The sequence below is a fragment of the Entelurus aequoreus genome, linkage group LG05, assembly GCF_033978785.1.
Source record: "Entelurus aequoreus isolate RoL-2023_Sb linkage group LG05, RoL_Eaeq_v1.1, whole genome shotgun sequence".
Classification (NCBI taxonomy): Eukaryota; Metazoa; Chordata; class Actinopteri; order Syngnathiformes; family Syngnathidae; genus Entelurus; species Entelurus aequoreus.
The window spans coordinates 59,536,942-59,555,744 of NC_084735.1; the positions used below are offsets into that span (position 1 = coordinate 59,536,942).

Consider the following 18,803-nt stretch of genomic DNA (forward strand, 5'->3'; position numbering starts at 1 on the left):
CATCCATCTTCTTCCGCTTATCCGAGGTCGGGTGGCGGGGGCAGCAGTCTAAGCAGGGAAGCCCAGACTTTCCTCTCCCCAGCAACTTCGTCTAGTTCTTCCCGGGAGATCCCGAGGCGTTCCCAGGCCAACCGGGAGACATAGTCTTCCCAACGTGTCCTGGGTCTTCCCCGTGGCCTCCTACCGGTTAGGCCTGCCCTAAACACCTCCCTAGGGAGGCGTTCGGGTGGCATCCTGACCAGATGCCCGAACCACCTCATCTGGCTCCTCTCGATGTGGAGGAGCAGCGGCTTTACTTTGAGCTCCCCCCGGATGGCAGAGCTTCTCACCCTATCTCTTAGGGAGAGTCCCGCCACCCGACGGAGGAAACTCATTTCGGCCGATTGTACCCGTCATCTTGTCCTTTCGGTCATAACCCAAAGCTCATGACCATAGGTGAGGATGGGAACGTAGATCGACCGGTAAATTGAGAGCTTTGCCTTCCGGCTCAGCTCCTTCTTCACCACAACGGATCGATACAACGTCCGCATTACTGAAGACGCCGCACTGATCCGCCTGTCGATCTCACGATCCACTCTTCCCTCACTCGTGAACAAGACTCCTAGGTACTTGAACTCCTCCACTTGGGGCAGGGTCTCCTCCCCAATATGCCGGATATGGCATTCCACCCTTTTCCGGACAAGAACCATGAACTCGGACTTGGAGGTGCTGATTCTCATCCCAGTCGCTTCACACTCGGCTGTAAACCGATCCAGTGAGAGCTGAATATCCTGGCCAGATGAAGCCATCAGACCACATCATCTGCAAAAAGCAGAGACCTAATCCTGCAGCCACCAAACCAGATCCCCTCAACGCTTTAAATGCGCCTATAAATTCTGTCCATAAAAGTTATGAACAGAATCGGTGACAAAGGGCAGCCTTGGCGGAGTCCAACCCTCACTGGAAACGTGTCCGACTTACTGCCGGCAATGCGAAGCCCTGACACTGATCGTACAGGGAGCGGACCGCCACAATCAGACGGTCCGATACCCCATACTCTCTGAGCACTCTCCTCAGGACTTCCCGAGGGACACGGTCGAATGCCTTCTCCAAGTCCACAAAGCACATGTAGACTGGTTGGGCAAACTCCCATGCACCCTCAAGGACCCTGCCGAGAGTATAGAGCTGGTCCACAGTTCCACGACCAGGACCAAAACCACACTGTTCCTCCTGAATCCGAGGTTCGACTATCCGGCATAGCCTCCTCTCCAGTACAACTGAATAAACCTTACCAGTAGGGTGAGGAGTGTGATCCCACGATAGTTGGAACACACCCTCCGGTTCCCCTTCTTAAAGAGAGGAACTACCACCCCGGTCTGCCAATCCAGAGGTACCGCCCCCGATGTCCACGCGATGCTGCAGAGTCTTGTCAACCAAGACAGCCCCACAGCATCCAGAGCCTTAAGGAACTATGGGCGGATTTAATCCACCCCAGGGGCCTTGCCGCCGAGGAGCTTTTTAACTACCTCAGCAACCTCAGCCCCAGAAATAGGAGAGCCCACCACAGATACCCCGCACTGCTTCTTCATAGGAAGACGTGTTGGTGGGATTGAGGAGGTCTTCGAAGTATTCCCTCCACCGATTCACAACATCCGCAGTCGAGGTCAGCAGAACACCACGGTGTTGACAGTGCACTGCTTCCCTTTCCTGAGGCGGCGGATGGTGGTCCAGAATCGCTTCGAAGCCGTCCGGAAGTCGTTTTCCATGGCTTCCCTGAACTCCTCCCATGTCCGAGTTTTTGCCTCTGCGACCGCTGAAGCCGCACACCGCTTGGCCTGTTGGTACCTGTCCGCTGCTTCCGGAGTCCTATGAGCCATAAGAACCCGATAGGACTCCTTCTTCACCTTGACGGCATCCCTCACCGCCGGGTTCTAGAATTACCGCCACCACAGGCACCAACTACCTTGCGGCTACAGCTCCAATCAGCCGCCTCGACAATAGAGATGCGGAACATGGTCCACTCGGACTCAATGTCCAGCACCTCCCTCGTGATATGTTCAAAGTTGTTCCGGAGGTGGGAATTGAAACTCTCTCTGACAGGAGACTCTGCCAGACGTTCCCAGCAGAACCTCACAATGCGTTTGGGCCTGCCAGGTCTGTCCGGCACCCTCCCCCACCATTGCAACCAACTCACCACCAGGTGGTGATCGGTAGAAAGCTCCGCCCATCTCTTCAACCGAGTGTCCGAAACATAAGCCCGCAAATCCAATGACACAACTACAAAGTCGATCATGGAACTGCAGCCTAGGGTGTCCTGGTGCCAAGTGCACATATGGACACCCTTATGTTTGAACATGGTGTTTGTTATGGACAATCTGTGACGAGCACAAAAGTCCAATAACAAAACACCACTCGGGTTCAGATCCGGGCGGCCATTCTTCCCAATCACGCCTCTACAGGTTTCCCTGTCGTTGCCAACATGAGCGTTGAAGTCTCCCAGTAGGACAAGGGAATCACCCGGGGGAGCACTTTCCAGTACTCCCTCGAGTGTATCCAAAAAGGGTGGGTACTCTGAACTGCTGTTTGGTGCGTAAGCACAAACAGTCAGGACCCGTCCCCCCACCCGAAGGCGGAAGGAGGCTACCCTCTCGTCCACTGGGTTGAACTCCAATGTGCAGGCTTTGAGCCGGGGGGCAACAAGAATTGCTACCCCAGCTCGTCGACTCTCACTGCGTGCAACGCCAGTGTGGAAGAGAATCCAGCCCCTCTCAAGAGAAACTGGTTCCAGAGCCCTTGCTGTGCGTCGAGGTGAGTCCGACTATATCCAGCCGGAACTTCTCTACCTCGCGCACTAGCTCAGGCTCCTTCCCCCTCAGCGAGGTGACGTTCCACGTCCCAAGAGCTAGCTTATGTAGCCAAGGATCAGACCGCCAAGTCCAGACCGCCCTGCCTTCGGCTGCCGCCCATCTCACAATGCACCTGACCTCTATGGCCCCTCCCATGAGTGGTGAGCCCATTGGATGGGGGACCCACGTTGCCTCTTCGGGCTGTGCCCGGCCGGGCCCCATGTGGACAGGCGCTCGCATCGTGCCCCAACTCCGGGCCTGGCTCCAGAGGTGGTGACCCGCGTCCGGGCGAGGGAAATCTGAGTCCTTGTTGATGCATTCCCATAGAAGTCTTCAAGCTGCTCTTTGTCTGATCCCTCACCTAGGACCTGTTTGTCTTGGGAGACCCTACCAGGGGGCATGAAAGCCCCCGGACAACATAGCTAGGGTTAATACCCTCGCATTAAAATAACAATATTATGTTACAAAAGCAGTGGTTGGAAAAGTGTATGATTTCACCCACCTGTTCGGCAATCATAGCATCTATGTTTAAGATCTATTTTGTTTGGCTTGATCTTTTAGATCAAGCCAAACATGCCTCTCTTTACGAACCATTTCTCTGTGTACAAATGCTTCATTTAGGGGCCTGCAGGCAAAAATGCAGGGCATAACATTGCTGCGAAGGCGGAGCCCTCCACTTCACTTGCTGCACAGGAGAAGTCACATCTCAACACTTCAGCATGTGTGCATTGTCTTTGTTTTTTTGCCTTTTGACAATTATGTCAATTTGATAACTCAATAAGAGTCCCAAAAACTCAACAGACCGGTGGGGAAAGAAGGAGCGAATTGCTGTGGAGTAAAAAAAACAAAACTATTTGCGAGGAGTACATTAATGGCATTCACAAGCATGATATATAGCACGGCACAGTAAGTAACCATATCAAGTTTTAGTTGTGATGAGAATGGTATTTTCTGGAAAAATATTCCAGAGCAGACTTATGTCACAGGGGAAGACAGTATCTTTCCTCTTGTTCCACCTCAGCTCTTCCTGATGTTCTCCCAAAGCTCTATTGCTAACACATGCAAGCATTTGGTGGTGTTCATATATCGTTTATATGAAATAAATATTCAATTTAAAGTTATGTAATCATCCATCCATCAATTTTCTACCGCTTGTCCCTTTCGGGGTCACAGGGGGTGCTGGAGCCTATCTCAGCAGCATTCGTGCGGAAGGCGGGGTACACCCTTGACAAGTCGCCACTCATCGCAGGGCCAACACAGATAGACAGACAACATTCACACACAATCAAGTTGTTTTTTTTCCCCCTCAGGACAAGGTGCACATTCCAGGAGCTATTTACATGTCAGTCAAGTTTGACTCCCGCTGCCACACAGAGGAAGGTTGTGATGAGTTTATCATGTCCAGCAGCAGTGATTTTCTCCAAGATGTTCATGTCTTCAGCGGCTTTCCTCAGAGATGGTCTGATTTTGAAATTCCAGGTGAGAATAATTTCAAACTCTTATGAGTTATTTGAGTATGTTGTTGACCAGCATGTATGTTTTGTCAGGTGACACTCTGTACTACAAGTTTACATCAGACATGAGCAACACTGAGTGGGGCTACAAGTTCACCATTACAGGAGGCCACAGGGGTCGCTTCCAGACAGGTGTGCTTATGGAATTATGGCATTGTTACAGCTCATAATTTAATGTCTTGTTTGACTGTTGTCAGCTTGCGAGTGCTTTGTTTCTCCTTCCATCAGGTTTTGAGATCCTGAAGCAAATGTTGACTGATGACCAAGTGCTTGGTCAGCTGTCATTGGCTGACATCTGGGCGTGGCAAGTGGGCGTGGCCTGTCGACAGACAGGAAACCAGAGATTAAAAGCCATTCACTTGTTGCTCCCCCTCTTGCAGTGTCAATCACAGACGTAAGAGAGAAGCCTCATTCATACTTTTTAATCTTCTATGAATTCCTTCCAATGGTTATACATGTTTTTTTATTACAGGAATATGTTATTTTATATACAGCTGTTTTTTTTTTTACCTTGGATTTCATATACTGAAATTAATTTCCATGTAACTCCAGTACAGTGTTCCCTCGCCACTTTGTGCTTCACTTACGGTACTACAGTTCACTTACTTCAATCTACTTACTACGGTTTACTTATAACGGTTCACTTACTGCAGTTCACGTACTGTGCTTTGCTTACTGCGGTTTACTTACTGCAGTTCACTTACAACGGTTCACTTACTAATGTTCACTCACTACGGTTCATTTATAACGGTTTACTTACGATGGTTTACTTACTGTGGTTCACTTACTACGGTTTACTTACTAAAGTTCATGTACTACGGTTCACTTACTGCAGTCTTTGTGCATTGCAGATTTTAAAGCCGCATTGAGTGTAGATGTGTGTATAAATGGTAGTTTCATAAAAACATTACATAAGTTTTAATGTACAGGTGTCCAAAGTGTGTTTTGAAAATATTACTGGGGGAAAAAATACCCCAACATTTTTTGCTGTTTTTTCTTTAAAGAAATGTGTTTATTGTGCTAATTTCGAAAGTGAAAAATATGAACATGATTTTTCAGTGTGGTGCCTTCAGTGGAAAAAGTTAGCACCCCCCTGTTTAGGAGTTTGTGCCGTGTTTTTTAAGAGCATAAGAAATGTTTATAAGTGTGTGTGAAAGCTCTGTAGAGGGCTTATAAAGTCTCAAAAGCATATGACATTCATATAAATCATAAATATGAAAGTCATGTACTGAAGCACATCTTGTCATAAAGTTGCCTGCTACTGACCACTAGCTCGTCTATTAAATTGTCTTGTAGTTCCCCAATATTGTAGTCTGTCCATATTTCTATACTATCAATGATTATGGACAAGAAGCTACTTAACCAACAAGAAGCAATACGTGAATCTGGGTGAAAATATATCAACAGAGCTCCAGATATCTTGCGGTGTACCCCAGGGATCAATACTGGGAGCAAAACTGTTCAATCTTTGTACAAACAACATTTTGTAAAGACTTAAAGTGAGTATTATGTGCTGACGACACAACTGCATTTTGTTCAGAGGAAAACAAACAGTAGATAATAAAAATAATAACAGAAGAAATTAACAAATTAAAGAGATGGTTTGGCAAAAACAGACTATCTTTGAATCTCAGTAAAACAAAAATAATGCCATTCGATAACAGTAGAAGAGAAAGTCAAACACAAGCACGGAGTAGATATTGAAAGAGTAAAATAAATCACATTTTTTGGCGTAATAATAGATAAAATGACCTGGAAATCTCATAGAAAAAATATACAACATAACGTGGCAAGAAATATTTAAATAATGAATAAATCAAAATATGTTCTAGACCAAAAAACACTTCATATTCTCTACTGCTCGCTAGTGTTACCCTATCTGAGGGTATTGTTCAGAAATATGGGAAAATAATTATAAAAGTGCACTTCATTCACGAACTGTGTTACAAAAAAGATCAGTTGGAATAATACACAATGTTGGATATAGAGAACATCCATCCATCCATCCATTTTCTACCGCTTGTCCCTTTTTTGGAGTCGCGGGGGGTCGCTGGAGCCTATCTCAGCTGCATTCGAGCGGAAGGCGGGGTACACCCTGGACAAGTCGCCACCTCATCGCCGGGCCAACACAGATAACATTCACACTCACATTCACACACTAGGGCCAATTTTAGTGTTGCCAATCAACCTATCCCCAGGTGCATGTTTTTGGCGGTGGGAGGAAGCCGGACTACCCAGAGGGAACCCACGCAGTCACGGGGAGAACATGCAAACTCCACACAGAAAGATCCCGAGCCCGGGATTGAACCCAGGACTACTGAGGACCTTCGTATTGTGAGGCACATGCACTAACCCCTGTGCAACCGTGCTGCTATAGAGAACATACAAACCCTTTATTTTTTAAATCCAAAATATTGAAATTCATTGATTGTGCTTTTGCAAACAGCTAAAATTATGTACAAAGCAAACTATAACCTGCTGGCCAAGAATGTACAACAATTCTTCTCTGCAAAAGAGAAGAAATATAACCTTAGAGAACAATGTAATTTAAAACATCTATATGCAAAACCTTTAGCATATCAGTATGTGGAATTAAATTATGGAATGGATTAAGTAAAGAAATCAAACAATGTACTAATATAATCCAGTTTAAGAAGCTGTTCAAACTAAAAGTGTTTACAAAGTACGAAGAAGAAGAATTATGATAAACGTCATGAATTTATTGAAAATTAAACGTTATCCATCTCATCAAGCGAATACTAACTGATTTAACTACGTATGAGAAGAACTAATGTATTTAGAACACATTGATGTACACTAAGTACACATTGAGAACAGGAAGTATGTGTTAGTAATTGCTATGAAGAGAAAAAGGGGGAGGGTTATATAAGCCTAGCTTCTTCCTACTCCTTTTTGGACATGTAAAAAAAACGTATGTAAAATATGTGATGTATCATATTGATACTGTATATATGTTTGAAATACATTTCACCCAACCAACCAACCAACCAATTATGATTTGTTTGTTATACATGACATATTTAACAAGGTACAACAAGTGGTTACATTTTCACAATTCAACATCGCCGAAAAGGAGTAGGAAGAAGCAAAGTTTATTCTCTGTGTCTTTTACTGATAATATTATTAACACCATAACATTTACATGTTTACACTTAGTTCACTTCCTGTGTTAAAGAATACATATCAAATCTTACTAAATCCTACTAACAAATCTTGAAAAGCAAATGACCCTATGACTGACTAAAAGTCACATTCAGTGATGAAACTAGGACTTCTCTAGGTCAAACATTGTGGTCCTCCATCAAAGAGCTATGACACCTTCACACGCACACACACAAACACATGCACACTCATTTTGCAAACATGTCACCTGGACATTAGTAGTCAAATCTTCTTTGTGCTCTTTTGCACAGGCTTTGCATAAAAACCTTCCTAAAATCCTCATGTCCTGTTGTCAGCACACAAATGTAAAATATGTGTTTAGAAATTTGCCTGTGTGGTGAAAATAGCCGTAGCAAACACTTTTGTTGTGTTTTCCTAAATAAATATGTGTTAAGTTGACTTTGTGTACATAACTATATGTTTGTGTGCACTGCAGAAACTACACGCTGACACTGCTCAAGCCACTGTGGCAGCTCTTTACGTCAATGGAAAACAACTTAAGCCAGGCCTCGACCAGCATGACTGTGCTGCTGCCTCTTCACAGAGCTCTCACTGAACTCTTCTTCATTGCTGAGGCCCGCGCCATTGTGAGTCAATTGCAATACACAGGCCAAAAATTTGCTCACGGACGCTATTTTATAGAATTAGCTCTAGCGCTGTATGACTGTATGAATATGTAGTTAGGTGTGTTTGTGGTTGACATGTCAACATGGATGTGCACACAGGGGCAGGATTAGGGGCAGGATTGTCATTCAGAGTCCAAATATTTGACAATACATATTACTGCATCAACGAGGAGAGAAAGCCCAGTGGGTTACAATATGGTCATCTACAACCATGCATTTCTAGGCAAACTCAGTACTTGAACCTATAACCTATGGCAAATAAAAAATATGAAAATGGAAACAAAGATCAAAATATATGATGCTAAATGTGTGTGAGACATGGGAAATAACTGAAAAGGTAAAACAAGATAGATGCCTTCCACCATAAATGCCTCAGGAGAATAATGGGAATTTCCTGGAAAGACCGGACCACAAATGAAGAAGTACGAAAGAGATCTAAACAGAAACTACTGACACAAACCATAACTAAACTGGTATGGCTTGGACATGTAATGAGAATGTCAGGTGAAAGAATACCCAAAATAGCACGATAATGGAAACTCTCAGATCAGGAGGCAAACGAAAATGGGGCTGATATTTTTTTTATGTTTTTTGTCAAAAAAAAATACAATCATGTGTGCTTACGGACTGTATCCCTGCAGACTGTATTGATATATAATGTAGGAACCAGAAATATTAATAACAGAAAGTAAATGGGGGAGGGAGGTTTTTTGGGTTGGTGCACTAATTGTAAGTGTATCTTGTGTTTTTTATGTTGATTTAAATTTTAGTTGTATTTATTTTTTATTTAATTTTTTTTCTTGTGCGGCCCGGTACCAATCGATCCACGGACCGGTACCGGGCCGCGGCCCGGTGGTTGGGGACCACTGCTCTAGAGGACCTAAGGTCTAAAAGATATCATTAGCCTAAAAAGTGTTAAATGGTAAAATGGTAAATGGGTTGTACTTGTATAGCGCTTTTCTACCTTTTTTAAGGAACTAAAAGCGCTTTGACACTATTTCCACATTCACCCATTCACACACACACATTCACACACTGATGGCGGGAGCTGCCATGCACGGCGCTAACCAGGACCCATCAGGAGCAAGGGTGAAGTGTCTTGCTCAAGGACACAACGGACGTGACTAGAATGGTAAAAGGTGGGGATTGAACCAGTAACCCTCAGATTGCTGGCACGGCCACGCCATCCCCGTTAAGATAGAACATGTTAGCAGAGAACATGTTAGGATAGAAAATGTTAGAATGAAAATGTTGGAGTACAAAAAGTTAAGGTAGCAAATGTTAGAGTACAACAGTTAGGGAAGAAAATGTTGGTGTAGAAAAAGTTTGGGTTAATGATGTTAGAGTAGAAAATGTTGATTGCAAAATATTACGGTAGAAAATGTTTGAGTTGAAAATGTTTGGGTAACAATCTTAGGGTAAATAATAAGTTAAACATTGTAGGGTAGAAATAGAGTACTACCAGTACACACCCAAGGACAGTACTTTGCAAATACTGGTTATAAACTGGTACTTTGGATGTTGCGTCTTCTGTAGGATTGTTATCTGATAATCTAAAGGGCAAAAGTCTCCATTTGAAAAGTCCAACACTCCAAAGTCACTTTGCGTTGAATGAAGGAAAGTAACAATTTATGGTATAATGTTAAAACGCAGTAAAATTCCCACTGCAAATTTTAAATAATCGTAAAACCGTGATTGATTACTGTACTTTGATAAAGTCACGGTGATAAAGTTTTTTTCTTGGAGAAGCAGCTTGTGCGCTTATCACTAACTATCATGAATATAAGACATGTGTATTTCCCTATTATGAACATTATAACATAATCAAAACGTGTATAAACAAAATTTTTGCCATGAACATACAGGCTGTGCTCTCCTAGCACATACAGTTACAGTGATAGACCTATACAAGGACGTCTCTACAACAGGAAGTGACGTCACAGAAAATGAAAGTGTAGTGTGCAACACCAGTTTTTTGTTTGTTATTAAAAACACTAAAACTTTTACGAATTAAAATGGAAGAAGATACACTTATTTAAACACTGAAATAAAAATGAACTGGCTCTTAAAAAGTCAAAACGATATTTAATGTTTTTTCTGCTTAGAAAGTATTTTGTGTGTTTACTTTTTTAATTATTAATTGTTATTATCTAAATCACTCTAAAAATGCATCCACAAACCCCCAACAATAGTTTATTTATGTTCCGTAACCTGTATAATAACCAAGTTGTAGCAACATTGTTATTGTGACACATTAGCCATAAGCTAGCTTCTGTGTCAACAACTGAATCGCTTTTGAGTTTGTAATGCACATCACAATGCAATACAACACCAATCTGTACTTACATGAATAATCATATTACAGTATCTGTAATTTTTTAACCCACCGTTCATATTTTGTTTGTACACGCTAGTTTGACAGTGTATGTAGTTGTACTAACAAGCATGCCGTGTTGCATGTATCATGATCAATATTATAGTGACTTACTTGTTGGACATTTGTCCGTTTGGTCAAGCTGGCCGGGGATGTGGTAATAATGATAACCGTGATAATTTTGGTTACCGGTACATTATCCGTGATATGAAATGTTTATATGGTGACATTATCCTAGTTAAATCACAAGGTGTGTATTTAAAGTAGCGGCACTCCACAACTTCTTGTCCAGTGAAGTCATTTCTCTGCAGTGTGTTTATGAAACATGATGACATGAAACACAATGACACATTATGTTCAACATTCCACAGAAAAAAAGATGAATTCAATATAACTTATAATAATGAAGGTTGCTTCTCTTCCTGACAGTTATCTGGCTTCTTTTTCGACCTGCATGTTTAGTACTACATTTAGGAGTACACTGCAGCAGAAAATTATTCATTTTGTTATTCTTCATGTTTTCCAGACACAAGGCATCCTCCAGGAGTATTTGCTAGCAATGACCACTGATGATCAACTCCTGAATCACACAGCATTGGTAAGCTTGTATTGATCACTTATAGTCACTGCTACAATGTATTTGCCATAAACCTGCAGCTGGGCTACACCTCATACATCATGGCACCATTTATTTTAGCCTTGTTATTTATTTATTTATTTATTAATTAATTAATTTATTTATTTACAAACAATTTTATATGACATTAATGTTTCTTTTGTTAATGCCAGAGTTCATTCTGCAAAAGGGTAATCCCTAGAAGCGTACAGCTTATGGACAGGGACCCACAGTTAAAATATACATCATCATATATATTATACAAAATTTAGTAGAATATAATTCGTTTCAAAATCCACCCAATACACATTTACAATGCCATACCAACCTACCAACAGGTTGACATTTATAAAGAAGGAATCTTTAAATCCACCAAATCAGTCTCGATATCCATTCATCCATCCATTTTCTAACGCTTGTCCCTTTTGGGGTCACGGGGGGTGTATTATTCAAATTTGATTAAAAGTTGGATCTTGAAGATTTGCGATAATATTATCAAACATACAGAGGTCAAGACCAAAATTATGCGACTAATGTGAATTCCTCAGCCATGTGGGGTGTGCTAAATATACTAAGCAGCAATAAGTTTAGCTTAAAACGCTTTTTAAAAATGTTTCAAGAATTTGATTCTTTTACAAAGCTATCAATCTCATTCCAGATCATCGGGCCTCTACAGGCTATACTAAAGCTTGTACACTTTAGATCAGTGATCCCCAAACTTTTTTGCACCACGGACCGGTTTAATGTAGGCATTATTTTCAGGGACCGGCTTCCCACTTGTGAAAAATACAACTCACTATAAGGCTGAATTAGTGGGAGCCCTGGGTTTGTTTCTCTGCAATGAAATGCTGATGGAAATCAGTCTTTGGCTACAATCTGTCACATTTATATTTGATATCTTCATTAATGTGCATTGTATCATGTCACAAAGTTATAACAAATAGTAACTTCCTATGAGGAGTTTTATTGTACATCTATAAACAATCTTATTGGTGTGTCTAGTGCACAGGTGTCAAACTCAAGGCCAGATCTGGCCCTCCATGTCATTTTATATGGCCCACAAAAGCCTGAAAATAATGTGTCAATAAAATACCTTATATTTTCTTTCTTTGCTTTCTTATTTTCTTACTAAAGGTATTAGTTGTTTTTTTTAGTTTGACAGGGAAAAAAAATAGTGTCCAATATTGCAACAAATATTATATTATCTAACGTTGTTGGTCAAAATCCAAATAAATACTTAAATATCTGCTTATCTTATAGTTTCAAAGCAAGTTATCCATCAAATTGTACACTATAAAAATTACCAATAGATTTTACTGTAAAATTTATGGAGGTTGTTTTTACAGCATAATGCTATAAGTTGAAAAAAAAAAAAGGCCAATGTTTGTTTTTTTACAGTAAAATTCTGTCAACTGAGCTGTCAGGTTGTTTTTTTTTTAAATCCACGGTTGATGATTTTATGGTATCACATTTTTATATTGTAAAAAACTGGCAGCTGAGTTGCCAAAATAAAATTAAACAGCAGTACTGTATTTCTATTTAAAGTAATATGTTGTAAAAAATAATTAAATCACACCATATATTTTACAGTAAAAGTCTGGCAACTAAACTGCCAGTTTTTTTCTGTAAAAAACTGTGGTCAAATCCACAGATTTGTTTTACTCTTTACGTAAAAAGAATGTAAAATATTTAAATGCATAGGAAAATTCATTAATTATTTACTGTTACAAGCGACACTCTATTCGCAGCCATGACTGCGGTGTGGCCCTCAATGAAAACAAGTTTGACACCCCTGGTCTAGTGGGACAGGACAAACTTAAGTCGGAGAAAATGCAGTCCTTTATAAATTATTGAATGTTTCTCTCCGTTATATGTGGTTCAAATCGAGTCCGATATAGAATTAGGAGAGCGTTGAGAGGAAGAAAGTGCCTCAATTTTGAGAGTAGACCAACATATTTAGATAATTTATTCATTAACTATTCAATACGGCTTTTGAAATTTGTAAATCCACCTATGTATACTCCAAGGAATTTAGTGCTCTCAACTCTGTCAATTGCTTTACCATTTTTTTTAATCAGTATGTTATCAAAGTTGTTACGGCTTCTATTTGAACGAAATCAAATAAAGATTGTTTTATTTATATTTAAATATAAATATGGGCAACAATTAAAATTTTTAATCAGAATTAATCGCACTATTTCTCCGATTAATCACGATTAACTGCATTGTATATGCAAAACCCAATAATGAATTCAAAAGTAGTGTGTAGTGCACCTTTATTGGAATATTCTCCCATATGAACAAAAGCGCCAAAACATTTGTTGTGCAAACACAATTTAAATCAGTACTTGTTAAACAGTAGCAGTTAAATAGCATATTTTATGAAAATCAACTCAAAAATGTAAATACACACATTCAAGCTTATTGCCACTGCCAGGGTATTTAAGTTATCCTGTTTGTTATGGAAAATAAATATAATCTACATACAAATCCCTGAGCCACAATCATAACATCCGAACAGGCAATGTCTGAGGTAACAGCAGAAACATTTTCTTTTATCAGGGACAAAGAAAAGAAAGGGTGAAGCACAAAACACTTCACTGCTGGGATTTCCTTTACAGGGGACTAGAATGTAAAGTCCATGTTAATAATGGAGTTCCTTCAGAGAATCTCACTCAACTCAGTGCGTTTGTTCATTCTTAGAACTTGACGGCCATTCATTTTAAATGTACTGCCCTATGAATTAAAGTGCCATAACATTTACTGTGCAAACACTTTTAACAGCATTTTTAAACAGTTAGCAGTTAAACAAAATATTTGAAAATCTTCAGCCTCAGCTTCAACAAAGTTATCAAAGCAAATACAAAATTCAAGCTTATTGCCACTACCTGGACATTAATGTTAAACTGTTCCTTATGAAAAATAAAACAAAGTCCTGAGCCACAATCACAACAATTCTACAGGCAATTTCGGAGGTAACAACAGTTACAATAAATATAACAATATAATGCACTGTAACTCCGAGGTAATTATGGTTACCGATTGATGTCCAGTAGTACCCACTGAGAGCAACTTCAGCTGCACGTTGTAAAGTTGTCACTTTTACAGTCCTCTCCTTTTCATACAACGTGTGTATTCTTCGTGCGATGGTGCGTCTTGATGGCGGCGCATACGTGCTGTCACTTATTGCGATTTGCACAATGTTTCTCAGGCCGGCGTCTTCCACAACACTAAAGGGCCTACAGTCTGTAACTATCCACTTCGCTATGGCATTTGTTAGCTTCTCTTGCTCTCGTTTATCTATACTTCTCTCGCACACTGCATTTAACGTAGTCTGCCGAAGCCTGGCTCCACTTTCTGCTTTGTTGACTGGTTTGCTCGCATCAACAGTGTGCTTCACGTTAAGGTGATATTTTAGACTGGAAGTACTCCTGTGATAAGAAAATTCAGCTTGGCAGTGGCTACAAATGACTTTGTTTCTGCCAAATCCGCCGCCTGGAAGTACTTTATAATGAAAATGACCCTGTAAAAGTTCTGTTGAGTTACCTTTCTTCTCCATGCTTGTTTTGTTTTCTTCCGCGTTCTCCTTCGTTTTCCGCAGGAGCCAGCAATAGGCGTTAACAAAATAAAAGCATGTAAACAACATACGCAAATGCGCGATAAAAAAATTGTCGGCGTTAATAGATTGATGGGTTAACTCGAAATTAACGCATTAACTTGCCCACCCCTAATATATATATATATATATATATATATATATATATATATATATATATATATATATATATATATATATGTGTGTGTGTGTGTATATATATATATATATATATATATATATGTGTGTGTATATATATATATATTTATATATGATTGTATGTCTGTATATGTGTACACAAAACAAAAATATATGTGTATATATGTACACAAAACAAAAATATATTTGTTCTTGTTCCCATTTTTCATGAGTTGAACTCAGAGATCTAAAACGTTTACTATATACACAAAAGACCTATTCCTCCCAAATATTGTTCACAAATCTGTCTAAATCTGTATTAGTGAGCATTTCTTCTTTGCCAAGATAATCCATCCCACCTCACAGGTGTGGGTGGCATATCAAGATGCTGATTAAACAGCATGATAATTGCACAAGTGTGCCTTAGGCTGCCCACAATAAGTCACTCTGAAATGTGCAGATTTATCACACAGCACAATTCCACAGATGTCGCAGGTTTTAAGGGAGCGTGCAGTTGGCATGCTGACTGCAGGAATGTCCAGAGGAAAGGAATAGGTCTTTGGTGCGTGTATAGTAAAAGTTGTAGATGTTTGAGTTCAACTCATGAACAATGGGAGCAAAAACAAAAGTGTTGCGTTTATATTTTTGTTCAGTATATGTATGTATATACTGTATATATATGTATGTAAATGTATGTATATTGATATAGCTATGTACACTACCGTTCAAAAGTTTGGGGTCACCCAAACAATTTTGTGGAATAGCCTTAATTTCTAAGAACAAGAATAGACTGTCGAGTTTCAAATGAAAGTTCTCTTTTTCTAGCCATTTTGAGCGTTTAATTGACCCCACAAATGTGATGCTCCAGAAACTCAATCTGCTCAAAGGAAGGTCAGTTTTGTAGCTTCTGTAACGAGCTAAACTGTTTTCAGATGTGTGAACATGATTGCACAAGGGTTTTCTAATCATAAATTAGCCTTCTGAGCCAATGAGCAAACACATTGTACCATTAGAACACTGGAGTGATAGTTGCTGGAAATGGGCCTCTATACACCTATGTAGATATTGCACCAAAAACCAGACATTTGCAGCTAGAATAGTCATTTACCACATTAGCAATGTATAGAGTGTATTTCTTTAAAGTTAAGACTAGTTAAAGTTATCTTCATTGAAAAGACAGTGCTTTTCCTTCAAAAATAAGGACATTTCAATGTGACCCCAAACTTTTGAACGGTAGTGTATGTATGTGTGTATATATGTATACATATAGATATATGTATGTGTATACATGTATGGATATAGATATAGATAGATATACATTTAAAATATATATATAATATTTCTGTGTGTACTTTTTGAGCACATTCAACAATACCACGATCATAATGATAACTGTGATATGGATTTTTTTATACTGTTACATCTTTACTAAGCACTTATTTTTTCTGTTGTTTCAAGCTAGGTTAGCTCAGACAATAGACATTCATGCTCCTTGCTTGCTCTCAGTTTGTCACATGTTCAGCAAGATTACTATTGCAACAACATATCCTCAGTAGGGTAAAACTAACCTGTCTCATGACAGTGATAATGAGATATAACAAATGCAGTACATTGCCACACTGGACGTGATATTATCAACTTAGGAGAGTGGCTCCACATTGTGTATGGAAACACATAATTCACTGCTAGCCACTTGTCAGCCAGAGGATCGAGGTTTGTAATCGGCATTAATTGCAATCGCCGATCACGTACTTCGGTAGCCGATCAATCGGCACATCCCTACTTCAAAGTGTGACCCAGACAAAAAATGTTTTTGTGTCCAATCATATACTTGTTATAGTAGTTTTATTATTTTTCACTGCAATGAAGGTATGCTGACTGAGTCCTGTTCATTTTGTCATGTAGGCTCTGAAGAATATTGCTGCCATCAGCCTGGCTATTAATTATCCCAACAAATCCACCAGGCTGCTCAATGTGTCCTCCTGAGATTGACAGCCATGAAGTGATCACATGACCATTAAGGGTGAGCAGCCATCTTGTTCTTGTGACAGGAAGCTCAGCAGCACTGTGGACTTGCTAGGAAGCTGCTGAAAATACAACTTTTTCACTCTGCCTTAGGTATGTCTATGCTATGTCTGCATGGAAATTAGCTTTTTTTTATTCTATATTTTTACTGGATGGTGCTGTGATGAAGGACTCTGAAGTTTGCCAAAACAAGTTCCTCTTTTTTATTGCTATGACGTCTACAACAAGTCAAGCAAGAAAGCGTTGTCAAAACACCAACGCCTTAACATCCTCAGATACATAAATACAGTATTTATCATCAGTAACGTCTTATTTGCCGTCAGCTCTTCCCTTCCTTGTCTCCTTTCCTTCACTCTTCCACAACAGTGAAACCCAACTCAAGGAGTATTCATGAGTAACATTTTCCAAATGTCTGTGTACCACATAAAATTACAAAAACTTAAAACCTCTCTTGGTCTCTTAAAGCCTTTACTTCTATCCACACACTTTAATTATGATTGTATTTGTTGATTTAGTTGGCACGTCAAGCTATGTATCCAGCAGAGGGTGCTGTTTCAATCCACTCAGCATTTGCTAGCAGTAAGATGCTTTGACAAGACATGATGTTACTTAACTGCAGGTTTTGTAAGTACAATACTGTATACAGCAGGGCTATTCAACTTGTGACCCGGGGGCCAAATCCGGCCAGGGAATGACACCATACTGGCCTCCGAGTTCAGTTCAAAGCTTATGAGACAAACATTTTTGCAGCAAATTCCTAAAAACACAAAAGTGCTTCTGTTGTAAAGAGGAACTTGAACCACTTGAAACACATTGGCAGATCCTTGCCTTGACATTTTAACCTTGCTAGCAAACATAGAACACTGGGGTCCAAACTTGTGGTTTACATAACGAAGGCATTATTCAAGGCATCCCTTAAGTCCTCATCTTTTTGGCAGTTACATTTTTTTTTTCCTAATGTGATTTATGTAACTAAGGTGTTGTAGCTTTATTTTACTCCAGATGCAGATATTAGTCATTTGTTCAATAAACGTATTTAGTTATACTCTTGGTGTTCCTCTAAGTTACATTTGATGTCCTTTTTTTTTTTCATCATATGGGCTATTCAGCTGGTTGCGCAGGATTTGGTTAGAGTGTCCGCCCTGAGATCGGTAGGTTGGAGTTCAAATCCCAGCCGAGTCATACCAAAGACTATAAAAATGGGACCCATTACCTCCCTGCTTGGCACTCAGCATCAAGGGTTGGAGTTGGGGGTTAAATCACCAAAATGATTCCCGGGCGCGGCGCCGCTGCTGCCCACTGCTCCCCAAGGGGATGGGTCAAATGCAGAGGACAAATTTCACCACATCTAGTGTGTGTGTGACAATCATTGGTACTTTAATCTTTAATCTTAATTTCAGTTAAAAAAAACATGTGAGAGACTCACATTTTTGCATCAGATTCTTAAAAACACTCGAGTGCTGTCATAGAGATGATCTTTGACCAGCTTTTTTGCAGAAGGTCCTTAAAAAGTGCAAAGCACTTCTGTAACTCTGACAAAATAAAAATTATTAATAGTGAAGGGAGAAGTGTTCCCCACCAGTCCTTAGCCCTCCCAAAACAATTTAGTTGAATGTCCCTGGTATACAGTATAACTGTATTTGATCATGTTTCTTGTCAGCACAATACTGCATACAGTACAACTGTACTTGTTTAACATATGTTTGGAATAGTCAAATTATAGACTTAAAAAACTATATCAAAAATACAAATTTTTATGGGTGCCACCATTGTGTGCATTTTGGGGGATAATCACCTGTATAGTGTGTAGCGCCTCATGGTGGCCAAGGGTTGAACACGTCAGTCTCAATTTGCAGGTTCTAATCTATGGAACATATTTTCACGTGCATTTGTGAGTTTTCACTACA

At 40.1% G+C, this 18,803-nt stretch overlaps 1 protein-coding gene across 4 annotated transcripts in view; it reads left to right on the plus strand.

Moving 5' to 3' along the window:
- zzef1 (zinc finger, ZZ-type with EF hand domain 1) overlaps positions 1–18,803 on the plus strand; it is an 82,015-nt gene that overhangs the window by 60,406 nt on the left and 2,806 nt on the right. For 2 of the 4 annotated variants that reach the window (XM_062048483.1, XM_062048486.1), the window contains 6 exons: positions 4,136–4,304; positions 4,373–4,471; positions 4,568–4,733; positions 7,959–8,109; positions 11,049–11,120; positions 16,777–17,959. In XM_062048483.1, coding sequence (XP_061904467.1) covers positions 4,136–4,304; positions 4,373–4,471; positions 4,568–4,733; positions 7,959–8,109; positions 11,049–11,120; positions 16,777–16,857 — 738 coding nt within the window. In that variant the 3' untranslated portion in view covers positions 16,858–17,959. Of the gene's footprint in view, positions 1–4,135; positions 4,305–4,372; positions 4,472–4,567; positions 4,734–7,958; positions 8,110–11,048; positions 11,121–16,776; positions 17,960–18,803 lie in introns of those variants that run through there. The other 2 variants (XM_062048484.1, XM_062048485.1) reach the window with 2 other exon arrangements.